The sequence below is a fragment of the Hyperolius riggenbachi genome, chromosome 9 (assembly GCF_040937935.1).
Source record: "Hyperolius riggenbachi isolate aHypRig1 chromosome 9, aHypRig1.pri, whole genome shotgun sequence".
Lineage (NCBI taxonomy): Eukaryota > Metazoa > Chordata > Amphibia > Anura > Hyperoliidae > Hyperolius > Hyperolius riggenbachi.
In genome coordinates this window covers 286,450,537-286,471,293 of record NC_090654.1, presented here as the reverse complement: position 1 = coordinate 286,471,293, position 20,757 = coordinate 286,450,537, and the positions used below count along the sequence as shown (strand labels likewise).

Genomic DNA, 20,757 nt, shown 5'->3' with positions numbered 1-20,757 from the left:
CTTTCCTAGCAGAAAATGGCTTCTGAGAGCAAGAAAGAGGTAAAAAAGGGGAATTTCTTATCAGTGAGGGTCACACTGTAGTCACTTCCTGTCTGAGTCAGGACTGAGTCAGCCACTTACATACCTGATATTTAACTCTTTCAGGCACAGAAAGAAAAAAAGGAACACAGCATAGTTATCTGTGTGCTAGGCACTGTACATACCCATGTCTATCTCATCATGTCACATTTCAGTTGGGGTATCCTTTAATGGCATATGGGCTATAGGATTTGATCGAATTCCCTTTTTCTCCCAGGTGTTATTTTAACATTATAAATTAAATCCCTTTTAAACCACAGGCAGGCAAGAAAATAATTTTGAAGACAAATTTTGAAAGTATTTGCTGAGTGCAAAAGTGATTTGAATTAAAGATGATAAATTATCTCCTAGGAGAAAACTTAGGAGAAAAAGTGCCCATAGGCCTCTATGCAATTCACTTTTTCTTCTGAGTTTTGGCCTGGAAGTTAATTCTTCATCTTCTTTTTAAAATAACTTTAAGCATTCTGCAAGAAAAAAAAAAAATAAGTAAGTGAAAAAAGTACTATTACAATTATTTTGAGTATTTTCCTGCTTGTGGAAGGTTGAAAAGGTGATACTTGTATCAGAAATGCAAAGGTGCCAAAAGGATAAAACAATGTTTGAATAAAAAATAGGGGAAGAGGTACCAGAGGTGTATCTATAGGGGTGCAGGCATGGCTAATGTCATGGGTGCCACAGCACCTTGAGCGCCATTCCTGCCCCCGAGTTGTGCCCTATGCCTGCCCCTGTGCTGCAGCGCCATGTCTGCCCCTGTGCTGCATCACCACGCCTGCTCATGAGATTAATTCTGTTATCTGGGGAACATGGCTACTTAATTTCTGTATTAATTTATGTATGTAGCGCTTATGTGGCTTTGTGTTAGAAAAGACAACAGAGAGGAAATAAGAAGAGATTGTTCCAAAAAAAGTAACTTCAGCAATATCCCGAGCCAAAAAACACAGCCAACCGTAACAAAAGATACTGTTTTTAGAGGGTAGGAGGGCTCTGACTGGGGGGAGGGGGCACAATTTTAGTGTTTGCCATAGGCTCTATATTGCCCAGATACGCCCCAGAGAGGTACTCACCTCCCCATAGAAATTACAACAAGAAGATATATATGTTTCAAAAGTACTAGCATACGCCGCATCTATCTATCTAATAGATACCACCCGAGCTTTAGAGCTCAGGGCTGGCTCACACATAACACTCCAGATGGGGGGGGGGGGGAGGACAGGCGCAGACAACTCACTCCAGGGCTCACACCACCGGAGCAAGCCATCCACCACCTGCCTCCAAAGGATACAACTGCAAATACTGCTTTCCATGAGAAAATTAATGCGCATGTAGCAGAACGCAATGGACGTTAAGGTAAGTGCCTGTTTTTAATATTGGGAGGTGGGTGCAGAAGGCTCTCCCCGGCGCTGGCCACGCTGGGGGGGGGTCGGCTGCGCCACCCAGCCTCCCCCTCTGGGGTGCCGCTGTGGTTCCCAGGCAGTGAGAGAGCCTGGGACCCCGCAGTCCCCCCGGTTGTATGGGGGCATTGGGAATCTTCCCCGTAGCGCTCCTGGATAGTGCTAATGTAGCATGAACTAATTCCCGCAGGGCGACTGCTTTGCGGTATTGGTTTTTTGACCCTGCATAGTTTAGCATGCGAAAGCAAATGCATATTTGCATGAGCATTGCCTAATGAATAGCCAGTTAGGCCAGATTTGCAAAGCCAGACTTGCTAGGGTTAAACATGGTGTTTTGAGCACGCATACATTTTCTCATACAAAGTACTTCTTCTTCTTGCTTGAAGGTTGAGGCACTTACTCTATTATATATATATATAGATTCTTAATACATTTTTACAGAACTACTGCGCCTGCACAGTACACTGCAGATTACGTCGGTGCACCCGTGAGCGGCTCTCACACAGGTGCAAGTCGGCATCTGCACCGGAGGGGACCCCCGGGCCACCGGCTGAGAGAGGAGCTGTGGCGAGGGAGGAGGACAGCTGCAAGGGGCTGGAGGAAGCCCCAAGTAAGTAGAATTTTGTTTTTTATTCACCTCGGACATTCCCTTAAAGTGGATCCGAGATGAACTTTTACTCATTGCATAATTGTGCTCCTTTCCTATAGTTTATAGGGCATTCCTCAAGCCAAATACTTTTTTGTTTTAATACTCTAATTCCCTATAAACTAAATAAGCCCCACCCACAGTTTTCAGAGAGCCTTGGCAGTAGCAAGGGCTCATGGGAGCTCAGTCTGGGCAGGAGGAGGGGAACAACCTGAAGCGAGAACTGAGCCGCAAAGAGGGAGTACGCAGAAAGGATAAGATGCAACCTGCGATCAAATGATACACGAGCTGTCTGGAAGGGGCTTAAAGTCACCACAAACTATAAGCCTCCCCCACAACACGCAATACCCAGTACTGAGCTAGCCAATGACCTTAGCAACTTTTACTGCAGGTTTGAGGACCTGGAGGCACTGGGGGAGCCAGTAACAGCACCAGCACACCCCTCACCTTGTGCAGATTATCTCTCAGTCTCGAGCCCTCCACCTCCAGCTGTGAGTGAGGCCGATGTCCTTTTCCACCTGTCCTCGCTAAACCCAAGGAAAGCCTCTGGCCCGGACGGCGTGTCACCAGCCTGTCTGAAAACCTGCTCACACCAGCTGGCACCCATCCTCACTACCATATTCTCCAAATTCATCCAGGTCGGCAAAGTCCCGGCATGTTTCAAAAAGTCTACCATTATCCCTGTCCCCAAAAAACATGGTAACTCTGACCTCAATAACTACAGACCAGTGGCCCTGACATCTAACATCATGAAAACCTTTGAGAGAGTCGTCTTGTCACACATCAAGCTTGTTACCTCCCCCCAAATGGATCCGTTCCTGTTTTCATACAGGGCGAACAGATCCACTGATGATGCTGTCAACATCTGCCTTGAGCTCACATACGACCACCTGGACAAACCTAACACATACGCCAGGATTCTACTACTGGACTTCAGCTCAGCCTTCAACACCATCTGCCCCCGCATACTGCAGGACAATCTTACAGAGCTGAATGTCCCTCCCACTCTCCGTGGGTGGATCACAGACTTCCTGACTAACAGAACTCAAGTCATTAAGCTTGGGGAGGTCACCTCTCAGCCGTGGACAACAAACACGGGGGCCCCACAAGGCTGCGTCCTGTCACCGATCCTGTTCTCTCTCTACACGACAACTGCAGATCCAAGGATAACTCTGTCAAGGTCATCAAATTTGCAGATGACACCACCATCGTTGGGCTAGTAACAAACAATGATGAGCAGGCCTACCGCCAGGAGGTTGACAGAGTTTGCCAATGGTGTAGGGAGAACAGGCTGGTCCTCAACTCATCCAAAACTGTAGAGCTGATTGTGGATTTCAGGAAGCATGCCCCTCCCCCCCCCACACCAATCTTTATCAATGGCACCGAGGTTGAGAGAGTAACCAGCGTTCGCCTTCTGGGCACCACCATCTCCAAAGACCTGAGCTGGAAGGAAAACACAGCCGTGACCCAGAAGAAAGCCCAGCAAAGGCTTTTCTTCCTCCGCCAACTGAAGAAGTTCGGCATGGCTCAAGAGCTACTGATGTGCTTCTACACCACCACCATCGAGTCCGTCCTCTGCTCCTCCATCCTAGTATGGTTCGCTGGCTCCTCCACCAGAAACAGATACAAACTTCATTAGATCGGCACAGAGAATCATCGGCAGACCTCTACCTTCGCTTGACCTCCCCCACAACTCCAGGCTACGCTCAAGAGCACGGAGGATTGCCGGCGACCACTCTCACCCTGGCCAGCGGTTCTTCAGCAGACTTCCGTTAGGCCGTAGGTTTCGAGCCATCGCCACCAAAACCTCAAGGCACAGGAACTCTTTCTTCCCCTCAGCTGTCACCCTCCTGAACTCACTAACCTGCATTCCTGACTCGCTCTGAGCCCAGCACCGGAGCAACACTGTGTTCCAGAACTGCACCCTGTTCATGAACTAATTATTAATCAGGACTTCTGTTTTTAGCCGTTTTTGGTTATGTGTTTTTCTTTGTTTTATCTATGACTCCCTGTTTATTGTATGTCCTCTGTTATCTAGACTTCCTATCTTTTATCTGTTAATTGTACGTGCCAAACCCAATTCCGAGCATGACCTTGTCGTGCCTGGCGAATAAAAAAATGATTCTGATTATTACTAGCCAGAGATTTCAGAGGCAGAAGTGAGGAGGAGGGGGGATTAGGATTTTTCAGTCTGAGTGCTGATGGTGCAGATAAGCCTGCCTCTGTGTAATGAGGCTTCCCCCTGTGATCTGAAGCCCCCCATTGCACAGTGCGGCCCCCCTTCAGATCGGGGCCGCACAGTTCTCCATCCTGTAGTGGGCCACGCAGTAGACTCGTGAGCCAACCTACACATGCACAGTACCACGGAGCCCACAGCTCTGGCTTACTGCACATGTGGGAGCAGGCTCGGTCAGCTATTCCACTCTGGAGGAAGAACTGCACGGCCCTGATATGATTATCGATAATGCCTTGTCGCTAATCTTCCAGGGGGCTGCGCTCAATGATGGAGGACTTCAGAGCACCAAGGGAAGCCTCGATAGGATCCTGAGGCTTTCTTCTCTTTAGGTAAGTATCTCTTTTTGTACTCGAGCTTTGGTTCCGTTACTACCAGCAAGCAAGAAAATGCTTAAAATAATTTTGATAGTACTTTTTCACCTACTTTTTTAGTACTTTTTCCATTTCAGAGGGCTGAAAAGCTGTTTCAAAGAGTAGAGGAAAATTTATCTCTCCTAGGAGAGAACTAAGGAGAAAAAGTTACAATAATAGAATAGGAGACTTGGCCCATAGATGGTGAAATGGTTAAGGGCTCTGACATGGGAGATCAGGGTTCGAATCTCGGCTCTGCCTGTTCAGTAAGCCAGCACCTATTCAGTAGGAGACTTTAGGCAAGTCTCCCTAACACTGCTACTGCCTATAGAGCGTGCTCTTGTGGCTGCTGCTCTGGCGCTTTGAGTCCGCCAGGAGAAAAGCGCGATATAAATGTTATTTGTCTTGTTTATTTGTCTAACTTTTCTCTTGATTTTTTTCTCCAAAGGAGACATTTTCAAACCTTATCAATAAAATATATTTAACCAACCAAGCAAGAAATTACTCAAAGCTAGTTTAATTCTTTAACAGACAAATACAGTAAAACTTTATTTGGCTGCATGGCCGAATTTTTCCTGCCGCTGGAAAAGTGTGCCTTCCCCATCGTGGCAGGCTGGCAGGGTATGCAGAGCGGGTGGCAGGAAACTTTTATAGTTACCTGTCTGGACGGCTGGGTCAGCTTCTTCTTCCTCCACCATGCCGGTGATGTAACTCTGACATGTCTTCTCTTCTCGTTTCCGATCACATGGCGTTACAGCGCCACTCGGTGGTGGAAGACAGATGATGGAAGAGCCCTTCTATCTCTCCTATCACCCCTCTTCCACATCCGGCTGGCACTGGGTCTCCTGGATCCAGATCACATGTCATATCATGTGATCGGGACCCAGAAGACCTGTCGGAAGTTCAGAGCTACGGGTGGAGGAAGAGAAGAAGCCGTCTGGAGCAGATAAATATAACTGCTCCCTGCCACGTGCTCATTTGGCTGCACTAGACAGCCAAAAAAGATATGCCAACAGAGGAGTACATTGCACAGCAGTCTTTAAACGAGAAATTTCATTTGAAGCTGCTAATGGGTTATAGTGTACCAGAGACGAGAATAATAATAATAAAAGTTTTATACATACCCGGGGCTTCCTCCAGCCCCATCCGCACTAACGCGCCACTGTCCTCAGTCTTCTCCAGCTCCGATACCGGGTCCCGTAACTTCAGGCCAGTCTGCGCAGACTGGCCGCGACAGGCCAAGGTTACAGGACCCAGTAACGGCAATGCAGAAGGCTGAGGATGGCGGCGTGGGAGTGATCCATGAGCATGGGGCTGGAGGAAGCCCCAGGTATGTATAAAACTTTTATCACATCTGGTCTCAGGTTTCCTTTAATATTACTTTGTTTAACCTACTTCTTAGTAATTTTTCAATTGTTAAGTGCTACAAAGTCATTTTTTTAAATTAAAGTTTATCTAGTGAGAGAAAAGATGAAAAAAGTTAATTGGAGAAGGGCCTAGGATAAGGTCCAAGGTATAAAAAGTTATTACACCTCCTAAAACTTTTCACATTTGATTTCTGTAGTTTTTCTTGAAATTCCCTAAAGCAGTATCCTTTGGCCTAATACAAAGGCAAATAAATGCATTCTTCAGTGTTTACTCTCTCCCATGTGAACTTATGACTGTGGAGGTTATCTGGTTAATATTTAGAGGGCTCATTGAGTTCAGAACAGCTCGTACACATATGCTATATAAGTGACCAGTCTGGTCTTAGACGTCTGGTGATTCTGGGAGCTCTGGAGCCTGCGGTGAGTATAGGCACATTGTTCATTATTGAGTTTTTCTCCTAGGAGCAATGCTTTCCAGTATATATTTGTTCAGAAATTAATTTTAACTTTTCTTTAAGTAGGGTTCCCTTTTCAGAGATAAAGCAGACTTTATTTAGTTTATTTATTGACTTGAGTCTAAAATTCTAACCAATAGATATATATCCCGGTGGAATCTCCCTTCGAAAGTCTCAAGATCTTGGTCACGTCAAACAGTTTTGCTTCTGTTGATGTGTAGAGATGTTTAATGAAGTGGAGATGACACTAAAGTTTCAGAGGTGCCAACATTTTGCCTTGTAAAAAGAGATCATTTGCATGTTTAGCAGTGATGCATCATGGGAAACCACAGTTGCTCACTTAACCACTTCAGCCTACAGCTTCGAAAATCTTATGCATCCAAGCAATGTTCACCTCCCATTCATTCGCTAATAACTTTATCGCTACTTATCAAAATTAATTGATCTATATCTCGTTTTTTCCGCCACTAATTAGGCTTTCTTTAGGTAGTACATTTTGCTAAGAACCACTTTACTGTAAATACATTTTAACAGGAAGATTAATATAGAAATGGAAAAAAAACATTATTTCTCAGTTTTTGGCCATTATAGTTTAAAATTAATACATGCTACAGTAATTAAAACCCATGCATTTTATGTGCCCATTTGTCCCGCTTATTACACCATTTAAATTACGTCCCTATCACAATTTATGGCGCCGATATTTTATTTAAAAATAAAGGTGCATTTTTTCAATTTGCGTCGATCACTATTTACAAGCTTATAATTTTAAAAAATGTAATAAGATACTCTCTTGACATGTATATTTAAAAAGTTCAGACCCTTAGGTAACTATTTATGTAGTTTTTTTTTTTTTAATTGTAATTTTTTTTATTATTTTTTTTTAATACAAAAATGTATTTGGGTAATTTTAGTTTGGGAGGTAAATAGCCAATTTTAGATGTAAAATAATGTATTTTTTATTCAATACAGGTATGTGGGTGCAGTTTACTATTTGGCCACAAGATGGCCACATTCAAAAAGTTCCTAGATGCGAACGATGTCGCATCTAGGAACTAAAATGAAGAGAAGTTGTTTCCTGGGGGCAGAAATACCACGCTCTCTGATGAGAAAGCGTCGGTATTTCTGCCGGGGACTTGGATCGGTGAATGGGAATTATATTCCTATTCACTGATCGGGGGGGCAGCGGGAGGCAGCGGGGGCGCGCGCGGGCACGCGCCCGATCGCGCGCACCACACGGCTGCAGCACCACTGCCTATCTGGACGGATATATGCGTCCAGATATGGCGAAGTGGTTAATTAAGAAGGCAATTTGCAATAAATAATAGCTTTAATAGTCCGAAAAACAATTCCAATAGAATGAAAGACATTTCTCGGGACTAGGTTCCGGCTTCATCGGGCAAATATCGAGAGCAAAATCCCCAAAAGACCTGTAAGCCCATCACTGAGGTGCTACGGCCTGCTTACAAAACTTTTTGAGATCTTGCTCTTGATATTTACCTGATGAAGCTGGAAGCTAGTCCCGAGAAATGCATTTCATTGCATGGTGCGCATTACCCTGCTAACACGAGTTGCACTAAGGCCTAGTGCACACCGGAGCGTTTCCGCTGCGGTTTGCGATCTGCTTGCGGGTGCGGATCCGCTAGGGTAATGTATTTCAATGGGCTGGTGCACACCAGAGCGGGAGGCGTTTTGCAGAAACGCATACTCCCGGGCTGCTGCAGATTTTGGATTGCGGATGCGTTTCTGCCTCAATGTTAAGTATAGGAAAACCGCAAACCGCTCTGAAAAACGGCACTTCAGAGCGGTTTGCCAGGCGTTTTTTGTTACAGTAGCTGTTCAGTAACAGCTTTACTGTAACAATACATGAAATCTACTATACCAATACCGCTACACAAAACCGCAAAACGCTAGCTGAAACGCTACAGAAAAAGAAGAAAAAGCGTTTCAAAATCTGCTAGCGTTTTGCAGATCTGCTAGCGGGTTTTGGTGTGCACCAGGCCTAATAGTGTAATGCGTTCTGCTTCCCCTGGCATTAATACCGGTAACATTACTATGAATTGCTTGCGTACGATAAATTTATCAGGTGCACAGTTACATTGTAAGTTTGGTTGAAACAGAACACCCTGCCATCAGGTTACGGTTAGGCATTGGGAAGGAGAGTATGATAGGCTGCGTGGTTAAGGTTACGCATTAGAAGGTAAATATGTGAGGTTGGAAGGTTACAGTAAGGCTAGGTAGGTTTCCACTTGTTCATTTTGTTAAAGATTTTTCGCTTAGAATATTCACATTAGTTAAAGGACATCCGAGGTGAAAATTAACTGATGAGAAAAATAATTGTATCTATCCTCCTTCACCTAAAAATAACTTTTTTTAGATATCCCACAGTTTTATTTTATATTTAAATCTAGTTTTTACGTTTTCACTGTTTCATTGTTTCTGCTCAATTACACCTTCACTGAAGTATGAGCTCAAATCTATGAATTATTGACCCTTTTTATGTCTTTCCTGCTCTCAGAAGCCATTTACTTACAGGAAAATATTTTATTGCTATACAGGTAGTCCTTGGTTAACGAACGAGATAGGGACTGCCCGCTCGTTCTTAACCTGAATCTGCCCTTAAGTCAGGACAGCCACTTTTGCCCTGTTTAAAATGCAGAGTTATGGCAGCGGAAGGTAGAGTACATCTCACCTGATCCTCGGCGGTAGAAGGTCCCCTCGTGGTGCCCGGAAGCTTCGCAGCCCGTCCTCTCACTCCATCCACTGTTCCCCAGCAGCTTCTGGCTTCACATGCAGCGCATAATGATGCAATCAGGAAGAGCCCCCTAGTGACGGCGCTTCCTAATTGCGTCATTATGCGCTGCATGTGAAGCCAGAAGCCGCGGGGAACAGTGGGTGGGCTGTGCAGCTTCCGGGCACCACGAGGGGACCTTCTACCGCCGAGGATCAGGTGAGATGTCCTCTATTTACATTCCGCTGCCGTTACTCTGCATTTTAAACTAGGGCAGAACAGGTAGTCCCCGGCGGGCGTGATGTCATGTGATGAGGCGGAGCTATGGTCGCGGCGTTCGTATCGGTGGGTCGTTCGTAAGTCGGGCGTTCGTAACCCGGGGACTACCTGTAATTACTTATCAGTGAGGGTTATGCTGTAGTCTGACCCAGCCCGACCCGGACAGAAACTGTCACTTGCATACCTAATGTTTAACTCTTTCAGGCAAATAAAGAAAAAAGGAACACAGCCTAGTTATTTGTGTGCTAGGCACTGTACATACCCATGTCTATCTCATAATGTCACATGTAATCTCAGTTGTCCTTTAACCTTCCTGGCAGTAGGAGGATTTCTCAGGCCCTGCCGATTTGCATAATTTTTTTTTTGCTACATGCAGCTAGCACTTTGCTAACTGCGTGTGCACACCGATCGCCGCAACCCGCTGCGCCGCCCCCCCAACCCCTTGTGCAGCCTGGCCTATCAGCACCAGGCAGCGCTGAGGGGTGGATCGGGACTCCCGATGACGTCACAATGTCGATGACGTCATCACGACCGTCGCTATGGCGATGGGAAAAGCCCTCCAGGAAATCCCGTTCTTTGAACGGGATTTCCTGATTGCAGATCGCCGGAGGCGATCGGAGAGGGTGGGGGGATGCACAACGGCTTGCTACATGATTTAAAAAAATAAAAAAAAATGCATACACACATCCAATTTTAGTTGGCCAGTGATTGACCAATGTTACCTCTTCCATGGAGTATGAGTGCTCACCTGCGCAATCTGTTCATGGTATTCAAAAAAATCTGTGGGCCCTCCTACTAAAGGGAAGAGGTAAAGTCAGCACACCAGGCTTAAATTATGATTGGCCAATCACTGACCAATTTTACCACCCTCATATAGTATTAAGCTATTTACACACTTGAGATAAAAGTCTTTGGAAAATGAAAGATCACAGACCAATTTTACCACCCCCATATAGTTTGAGAGCTTACCAGAGCCGGCGCTACCATAGAGGCAAAGGGGGCAATTGCCCCAGGGCCTCTGACCTCTGCTGAGCCCCCCAGGTGGTCTTTCTGGTTGCTCCCATATGCCTGCATGTTCTGCTCAGCTGCAGTGGCAGGCAGGCCCACAATTTCCAGGGGTGAAGGGGGGCAATCTCCCCCCAGGCTGCCTTTCATTCAGTGATTTAGGGCTGGTCCAGTGCCTGGTGTATTCAGGTTTGTTGTTGTAAGGCAATGTGAAACACCAGGCTAGCTGATAAAAGTGCAATTAGAGGGCAGGCAAGCTGGTAAATATACACAACATGATGCAGAGCTTGCCTGGAGGGTCTGAGGGCAAAAATCTGTCTGGTCTCTCCCCATTGTTATAATGACTGCATGTGTGGATAAGGTGTTAAACAAGTTGAAAAGTTTTTGACAGTCCCTAGACTCCCGTGCTGCTTTCTTACTTGTGTGAGAGACTGGCAGGGACAGGTGTCCTATTAAAGGCAAGTAGCCTCTGTGTGATGTGGGACTGCAATTACAGATGAGCTCTCTGCTCCATCTCCGGCTATTCTCAGTCTCTCTCCACTCCTCCTCTCTCTGGGCTAGTGCACAACAAAATTGCAATAGCAATGGCTAGCAATTTGCGAGTGCGATTTTGTGAAACGATTTTCAGAGCGATTTTTTAATGAATCGCTCCAAAAAATGCAACATGCTGTGTGTTTGTGATTTTGAACAAATCACAACGCTGCTGTGAGAACACCCTCATAGGGTAACTTTAGCCAAGTGCGTTCCAAATCACTGTCGATTTGAAAAACGCTCAGAAGCCCTCTTGGTTGGAACCAGTCCTCCCTCATTCACCTTTGTTTCCCTCTTACCCTAGTGCTGGTTGTGTCTTCTTGTCATACAGGAAAGCTAAATAAAAGTGCAATCCTGGTGATTTTTTTTTAAATGTCTGAATAGCGTGTTGGAACATGGCATACGTAGCTTTGTTGGACATTCTTGGGTGACACTCTTAATTTCTTTACTGATTGATTCTGCTGGTTTGTCTCTGTTCTGGTCCAAGGGGGGTGTCCACCAACAAATCTCTGCAGAGGGGACTGATGTAGTTACACCCCTACCCATCTGCCTTGTAATAACTCACCTGTTCCTGCAGCAGCTCCATCCCGTGCTCCCTCTTCAGCCACGCTGCCTGCCTCTATGACCCTGTGCATGTTATTTACACGTAACATGTGCCGGATGGAGGAGTAGGGTTGAGCCAAAATTTTCGAAATTTCGCGTTACTATAATTACGCATGCGAAATTTGCTATTACGATGCGAAATTATGGTAGCGTAATTGCCATTAAAATCGTAATTGAAAATACCGTAAGCGTAATTTTCAACGCGTAATTTCGCGTTTCGTTCATAACGTAATTTCGCGTTAAACCATAACGTAATTTCGCATTAAACCATAACGTAATTTCGCATTTGTTCGTAATTTCGCAAATTTCGCAATTACTTGTTAGCTATAAAAAAATTACTTGTTCGCATTAGCCAATCAGAAGCGAATCAGCGGTAGTCAGACGAACGCTAACAAATTTTCGCATATAAACGCTTTTTCGCGTTAAATAATGTAAAAACTAAGCATGCGCAGTTCAAGGGTGTAAACTACGCTTACAAACGTTTGCATGCAAGGCAAACGTAATTTCGCGATACCCACCGTAACGCGAAAACGACGCGAAAATTAACGCTTACAGTAATATGAACTATCGCGAAATTACGTTATGTAACTACGCTTACAAACGGTTGCATGCAAAGCAAACGTAATTTCACGATACCCACTGTAATGCGAAAATTACGCTTACGCGGAATTTCGCGAAATCCTTCTTCATTACGATTATGTACTTACGGCCATAATCGTAATTACGCGAAATTTCGCGAAATCGTAATGAAGTCATTACGCTCATCTCTATGGAGGAGACACAGGCAGCAGGGCTGAAGGCAAAGCACAGGATGGAGCAGCTGATACAGGTGAGTTATTACAAGGCAGTTGAGCTACACAATGTGTGGAGGAGCCATGGGAGGATTCTATGCGAGACCACAAGGGGCAGCAGTCAGTTCGAAGGCTGACTTACCTGGGAGGGGGGATGTAGGGGGCCACAAGTTACTTTTGCCCCAGGGGCCCCGTGTGACTTAACCACTTGAGGACCGTGTGGTTTTCCTATGATCTGTGCTGGGTGGGCTCTTCAGCCCGCAGCACAGATCAGATTTCAGCCAGGGTGACCAGACTTCCCCTCTTTTTTTCCCCACTAGGGGGATGTCCTGCTGGAAGGGTCTGATCACCGCCGGCTGTTTGAGGGTAGCCGGGGGGGGGGGTTCTCAAAGCCCCCCTCCACAGCCCTATTCCCCCCTCCCTCTCCTTCCCTTGCTCCTGTCCTCTCTATGGGCGGTACAGGATGGCGATCCGTCCTGTACCGCCTCTGATAGGCTTCAGACGGCGGCGATCACCGGCCAATCAGAGACCGGGGATCGCTGATCTCCTTTATGGCGCTGCTGTGGATTTCTTCCCCCCGTGTTTACATTTCGCCTGCGAGCCGCGATCGGAGGCTCGCAGGCTGTTCAAAGAGACACCCTCCGTGAACTGACATGGAACGGCCCCATGTAAATCCACTTACGACCAGCCTCCGCCTATCGGCGTTAGGCGGTCGTTAAGTGGTTAAACCGGCCCTGGAGCTTACACAATGGCCTCAATTCACTAAACTTTATCAAACACTTTATCAAACGTTTGATAATTTACCTCATGGGTAAAATCTAATTTTGAATTCACTAAGGTGTTACAGATTTATTATCTGTAACACCTTACGTTATATCGAAAAACATTCGATAAATATATAACACCTTAGTGAATTCAAAATTAGATTTTACCCACGAGGTAAATTATCAAACGTTTGATAAAGTGTTTGATAAAGCTTAGTGAATTGAGGCCAATATGGTCATAGTATCCAATATCTGTTGACCCTCATACTATGTAAAAGGTGGTAAAATTGGTCAGTGATTGGGCCAATCGTAATTGAAAGTGTGTATCAGGCTTTAGTGTTCGTTCAATTCAGGTTTGCTGGATTATTCATCTCTGCAGATGGCTTTGTAAGTGCGTTTTTGCTGATAACCAGGCAACTGGTATTGCTTAAAAGGAAATAAATATGGCAGCCTCCAAATCCCTCTTGTTACAGTTGCCCTTTAAGTTTTAGTGAAGTCTTAACCTCCTTAGCGGTAACCCCGTGCTGGACACGGGGTAAGCCGCCGGAGGGTGCCGCTCAGGCCCTGCTGGGCCGATTTTCATAATTTTTTTTTTGCTGGACGCAGCTAGCACTTTGCTAGCTGCGCCAGCACTCTGATCGCCGCCGGCCCGCGCCCGATCGCCGCTATGTGTTGCGGCGCGTGCCCCCCCCCCAGACCCCGTGCGCTGACGTCGGTGACGTCATCCCGACGTCGCTGACGTCGGTGACGTCATCCCGCCCCGTTGTCATCCCGCCCCGTCGCCATGGCGACGGGGGAAGCCCTCCAGGAAATCCCGTTCTTTGAACGGGATTTCCTGATCGGTGATCGCCGAAGGTGATCGAAGCGGGCGGGGGGATGCCGCTGAGCAGCGGCTATCATGTAGCGAGCCCTGGGCTCGCTACATGATTTAAAAAAAAAAAAAAACTGCTGCGCTGCCCCCTGGCGGAATCTTTCATACCGCCAGGGGGGTTAAAGCACCACAATCATGAAAAATTGGAAAATATCAAATGCATATGTGGATATGCTTATAGGAAGCACATGTTCACAAGAGTAAAATGCACTATAAATTACTTTTCTCCTATGTTGATGTGGTAAAAATCTGACTGGTTTTGGAATAGTCCAAATCCTCATGGAGGTTCTCATTTTATTTCCTTTGTTCTTTACAAAAACTCAGCCTCCCTATTCACTTGCATATCATTTTGGCAGTTGGACTGGGCAACTGCTGTCCGGTAAGGGCCCGTTTCCACTAGAGCGAATCCGCATGCGTTGTCTGCATGCGGATTCGCATAACCAATACAAGTGGATGGCCCTGTTTCCACTTGTCAGTTTTTTCCTGCGTTTTTCTGTGCAAGATTTTTCTGCACGGTAGGGCCTGCAGAATTCGCCTGCGTGTGGAATGCAGGCGATTCGCAGGCTATGTATTTAATAGGGAAAACGCGCATGCGTTTTTTGCCGCGATTTCGCGTGCGAATTCGCATGAAAACTAATGTAAATTGAACCAGGCAGTGACATGGTTAAATTCACATGTACCCTGCCTATGCGAAATTGCATGCGAAATCGCGGCAAAAAACGCACGCGGAATCGCATCTGCATGCGATTTCGTCAGCGGTGGAATCCCGGTGATTCGCACCGCACTAGTGGAAACGAGCCCTAAGTGCTTTTAAAAAATACAGAAAACCCTGAGTCACCCATGAGGAGATGCTGTAGAGTGTTGAAGAAAAAACACAGGAAGATCCGGGGGCCCAATCTGGTGCAATATCGTTCAAACACCAGGAAAAGAGTAAAAATGATAGGAGATATAATCACAAAAGTAGGTTGCAATGTGAAGCAACAACTCGTCGCATGTGGGAAGATACCGTCCCAACTCAGCCTTTGATCGATGTGATGGTGGTCGCTGCTCCAAAAAATAGGATTTCTGGGGTCAAGGGGTGAACCCTTAGCCAATCTCCCCTATGAACTAGGGGTAAACACTAGGTAGTATACCAGAACTGGAGGTGCCCGTAGTATGAAAAAATAAATAACGTTATTTTAAAGAAAAAGGTTGTCCTGCCTTACAGAGAAACTCTGGCCAAGAATTGAACTTTATCCCAATCAGTAGCTGATACCCCCTTTTACATGAGAAATCTATTCCTTTTCACAAACAGACCATTAGGGGGCACTGTATGACTGATATTGTGGTGAAACCCCTCCCACAAGAAGCTCTGAGCACCGTGGTACTTCTGGCAGTTTCCTGTCTGTGAACCTTGTTGCATTGTGGGAAATAGCTGTTTACAGCTGTTTCCAACTGGCAAAAAAGCAGCTACATCACCTGCCAGCAGTAAAATTGTCACCATGTGATAAATGTCCGAATGTAAATCAGGGATTTAAAAGATTTTACATTGGGCTAACACTGACTAAATCATTTATAAATAACATAAACATATTTTTTAATACATTTTTTTCACCGGAGTTCCTCTTTAAGGATGTCTCAACAAAATCAAATTACACTTTGTGGTTCAGGATAAATTTCAAAAAACGTTTATTAATGCGCTTGACAACGCATTTCACGGTCAGAGCCACTTCCTCAGGTCAGTATTTGTGCCTGACTGTAAGATTGCTTAGCTTCCGGGCGCCGTGTAGACACAGATTTTTTAATGAGACATCCTTAAAACCTCCATAGCGGTAACCCCGAGTCAGGCTCGGGACGGAAATCCACAGCTCAGGGCAGTAATCCCGAGCTGGATCTATCGGAGGTGTGGAATGTGCAGGGCTGCCCCAGATCTATCAAGCGGTATGATTTTTAGGGCCTGAAAGCTTGTGAAAAAATTTCACCGCTTTTGGAAAAAAAATCTGGAAATAATTACACAGCCAGGGAGGCTGGACAACCTTTTTCTTTAAAATAATGTTAGATGGTGACACTACCTTATAGAGTATAATTTTTATTTTTTCATACTACGGGCCCCTCCAGTTCTGATATAGTACCATGAGGCGATGGACTACTCCAAAACCTGTCAGATCTCTCAGATTTTGACTTCCTACTGTAAGTGACAGCGACATAGGAAAACAATTCATTTATGGTGCATTTTACTGTGGAACAGGTGTACATTTTGTACATATGCATTTTTAAATGCCGTTTAAGCAACATTTAAAAAAATGCATTTTAGGCTTGTCAAATTATGTTGTATATTAATGTCATTGTTCCTTGCCTTTTCAAAATGTTTTTTTGAGTAAAGTGGGGGTGTACTTATAATACGTTTTGACCAGCTTTAGCCAAAAAAAAAATAACCATTACTTCTTTTTTAGGAAGATGAGGGTCCTCCTGTATCTGGGTTTGAGCACAGCTCTACTTCTCTCCTTAGTCTTTGCTGACCATCATGGTGACCATGGTGAACAAGGTGGTCACAAAGATTGTCATGGGAAGAAAGGAGAGAAAGGTGATCGGCACCACCATGACCATCACCATGGTCATCATCACCATGACCATCACCACCATCACCATGGACATCACCACCACCACCACCACCACCACCATTCCAATGAAAACTTGGACATCTACAAAATAGCTCCAGGAAATGCCAAATTTGCCTTTGACCTTTTTAGAGAGGTAGCAGCAGAACATCCATCAGAAAACATTGCCTTCTCCCCGTTAAGTATCTCGGTGGCCTTTGCCCTCCTCTCCCTGGGTGCCAGGGCCAAGACCTGTGACCAGATATTAGAGGGCATAGGTTTCAACATATCTCAAATTTCAGAGAAAGAAATCCACGATGGCTTCCACCATCTCCTGGAAGAGCTGAATGATGATGATAGTGAGCTGAGTCTAGACACCGGAAACGGTCTCTTTATAAGCAAGGCATGGAAGATCCTTGACCAGTTCCTCAACGATACCAAGGAGCTTTTCGATTCTGAAGCCTTCTCCGTAGACTACCAGGATAATGAAGCGGTCAAGAAATTAATTAACGAGTATGTCAATAAAAACACCAACGGCATGATCCCCGAGGTGCTGGACAGCGTAGAAAAAGAAACAGCCTTAATACTCGTCAACTATATTTATTTCAAAGGTATGTCATTTAGCTGTTTAGATAAACATTGCATAACAAGGGTCATGTAATGTAAATCTACAGTTTTTGGTGATAGTTCAGAATATGATGAGAGGTACCTGCATTCAGTTTTATTTTTCTGTCAATCAGGTAGATTCACTAAAGATATCACACACAAGCAGCGCAGGTTAATAATTTGACTCAGATTTTATCCGTGATTGCCTGTAAAATCCGTGATCACGGGTTTGTGATGCGGATTTGTCTTTAACGTTAATAGCAAAGCTCCCATAAATGCTACAATCACCAAAATTGCATGGATTATAAAGGTGGTCAGTGGTTACAACTTAACAAAAATTTAAAAAGGCCTTATAGTTTTTGAGAAAATCGAAATTAAAGTGAACCAGAGACGAAGCTTTTCCATGTATTTTACCATATACATCAGTGGGAACATTAGAGAAAACACCTACCCTGCTCTCTGTTTCATCCTTCACTGCTCAGCCTGCTTGTTATCAGCCCTGATAAAATCCCTGACTGAGCATTCAGTCTGGCTTTGCTCTGGAATCATTATAGCTGAGTCTGTCTTCTCTGATGTATTTTCAAGCCCAAGCCTGCCCCCTTCTGGCTCTGCTATAATGACTCAGCTATGATGATTCCTGAGCAAAGCCAGACTGAATGCTCAGTCTGGGAATTTATCAGGGCTGATAACAAGCAGGCTGAGCAGTGAAGGATGAAACAGAGAGCAGGGTAGGTGTTTTCTCTAATGTTCCCACTGATATAAATGGTAAAATACATGAGGGGGCTTTGTCTCTGGTTCACTTTAAAGTTTCTACGCCAATGAAAAAGTATTGGTGATTAAATACCGCCAAAACCCGCCGACTTTAGCAGTTAATAGCACATCCCCCTTACATGCTATAAACACCAAATTTGCAGGCTAGGTTAAGTAGAACAGTGGGAACAAGGGGATTTTTTTTTTCAAAAAGACCTAATAGTTTTTGAGATCATAGATTTTAAAGTTTCAAAGAAAAATAGTATACACTTAAATGCGATAAATGACAGTTAATGTATTTATCGCATTTACATGTATACTTTTTCCTTTAAAATTTCCTTTGAACCTTTAAAATCGATTATCTCAAAAACTACAAAGTCTTTTTGAAAAAAAAAATTCTCCCTTGTTCCCACTTTTCTACTTAACATATCCTGCAAATTTGGTATTTATATCATGTAAGGGGGCTTTGCCATTAACCGCTAGAGTCGGTGGCTTTTAAGCTTATAATCACAGATATATTTTCCGTGATCACGGTTCTGAAGCATTTTTAAAAACGCTAGCAGTTTAAAAACCGCTTGGGTAATGTACAGGTAGTCCCCGGTTAACGATCAAGATAGGGATTGTAGGTTCCTTCTTAACCTGAATCTGTTCTTAAGTCGGAGCACTGTGCCATCTCTGTCCCCTGTACCTCCTCTGTGCCCCCTTGTGCCTCCAGTGTCCCCCTCTGTGTCACATCTGCCCTCTGTAAATGCTTATACAAGTTTAAAAGCCATTTTTTCTTTGAATTTTTTTGAAATCGATTTTCTCAAAAACTACAAGTCCAATTTGAAAAAAAAAAAATTTGGCTTGTTCCCATGAAAACACAGAATCCATGCCGTTTGTATTAGCGAGTCGTTCGTAAGTCGAGAGTTCGTATGTTGGGGACTACCTGTATTTCAAACCTCTGTACTTCAGAGGTTTGCGTGCGATCACGTGCGCTTTTCACGTGAAAAGCGCACGTGATCGCGCGCAAACCTCTGCTTATCACATGAAGTCGTGCTGTTCGCGTGTAAATCTTTGCCAAGACCCATGCATCCACTCATACAATCCATCTTTTTTTTCAGGAAAGTGGGAAGTTCCTTTCCAGGAGCAACGGACCCAGTCGGGAGATTTTCACGTCAGTGACACAGAAACCGTGAAGGTGCCATTTATGTCCAAAACTGGCTCTTACAAGGTGGCGTACTTGGATGATGCCACGTTGGTTTCGCTCCCTTACAAAGGAAACGCCTCTGCCTTGTTCATCTTGCCCACTGTAGGAAAACTACAAGACGTAGAAGCAAACCTAAAAGATATAGTGAAGAGGTTTAAAAAGAAGAATGAGAACACGTAAGATAACCTTTATATGAGATTTCATTACTAAAAAAATTCCTGACGCGTGATAGCTACCCTTTGTGACTCCGGAGTCCGCCAACCACCATTATTTTTAGAGAGACTCTGAAGTCTCTTTTTTACCTGATTTTCTTCTTTAGTCCTGTTCATCAGTCCTGTTCATCATTCAATTCTAAGAGGATTTGCTGCATTCCGGCGGCAGAACGAGTGATTTGTAGCAAAGAAATAGACCACGACTTTGCAGGTCGCAGATTTTGCTGCCTTAGGTAGGCAGAGCTTTGCGCAGTAGCTCTGCCTCCTATCCAGTCAATCTCTGCTGATCTCTATCTCTCCCTGCCGCTCTCAGCAAAATAAGACTAAGAGGGGCAGGGGAGAGGCAGAGATTGCCCGGAGAGAACTCAGAGCTACTGCATACAGTTCTGCCTCTACCCTGCGAGCCCAGGAACTTTGCTGGGCTATTTCTCTGCTATAAATCAGGTAAAAAAGAGACTTCAGAGACTCTTTAAAGATTGTCCCCTTTATGATGGTAAATTAGCAAGGAGAACATTATCAAACTTTTGTAGCTTGATAACAAGTTGGCTGGACCACTTATGATCACTGTTTTTGAACTCTGGAAAGCCAATTGGCTCCTGATCATGTGATCACTATAATCGCTGGTGATCAAGTGATAGTGGAGGTAAACAAGTGCCTGCAGGTTCTCCCACCGATCGATATGCACATTTGTCCTCATCGGCAGCCAGCCTATACTGAAGCATGTACCGGCCTGGCTTGATGATGTCATCAAGCCAGGACCCTAGTACATGCTTCAGTATGGGTCTGGCTGCCGTGATGCCTGTTCATCGCTAGAGAAAAGTGAGTAATATTCAACCAACATCACTTCCTGCTGTAGATCTCTCTGTATGGGTGGAGGGAGGGGGACCTTAGACTACCAGGGAATGTTTCAGGAAGGGGGGAGGGATACTAGATCCCCAGGGACATGGATCCCCTGGTCCTTAAGGTAGGAAAACAAACCAGCTGACCTGTGCCCACGCCGTGACATACCAATCCTCCATTCCCCCGCCGCAGCTCACTTTTCTTCACTTCTCAGTCGACCTCCATTGCGCCCTGACCACACATATCCCCATACGCGTTCCCAAGGCCAGGAGCATCCTGTGATGGGATGGGACGCAGATGGGAACGTGAACGAAGATGCGCGTGGCCAGGACGGCTGCAGGGGGCTGGCATTAGTGAAGATCGAAATCAACAAATTACGATTTTGTGAAATTACGCGTACATTTTTGCAACTAGGCTTATACGTAATTACGATTTGCAATTACGTATAGTCATTCGTAATTTCGCATACAATTTTGCGACATTTCG

The 20,757-nt window shown here is 45.0% G+C and overlaps 1 protein-coding gene across 3 annotated transcripts in view; it reads left to right on the top strand.

Moving 5' to 3' along the window:
• The window catches only part of LOC137532174 (alpha-1-antitrypsin-like), a 55,137-nt gene that overhangs the window by 19,519 nt on the left and 14,861 nt on the right, over nt 1–20,757 (top strand). Inside the window, exons 1-3 of one of the 3 annotated variants that reach the window (XM_068252396.1) lie at nt 15,784–15,815; nt 16,531–17,285; nt 19,134–19,395. In XM_068252396.1, coding sequence (XP_068108497.1) covers nt 16,535–17,285; nt 19,134–19,395 — 1,013 coding nt within the window. In that variant the 5' untranslated portion in view covers nt 15,784–15,815; nt 16,531–16,534. Of the gene's footprint in view, nt 1–15,783; nt 15,816–16,194; nt 16,268–16,530; nt 17,286–19,133; nt 19,396–20,757 lie in introns of those variants that run through there. The other 2 variants (XM_068252397.1, XM_068252395.1) reach the window with 2 other exon arrangements.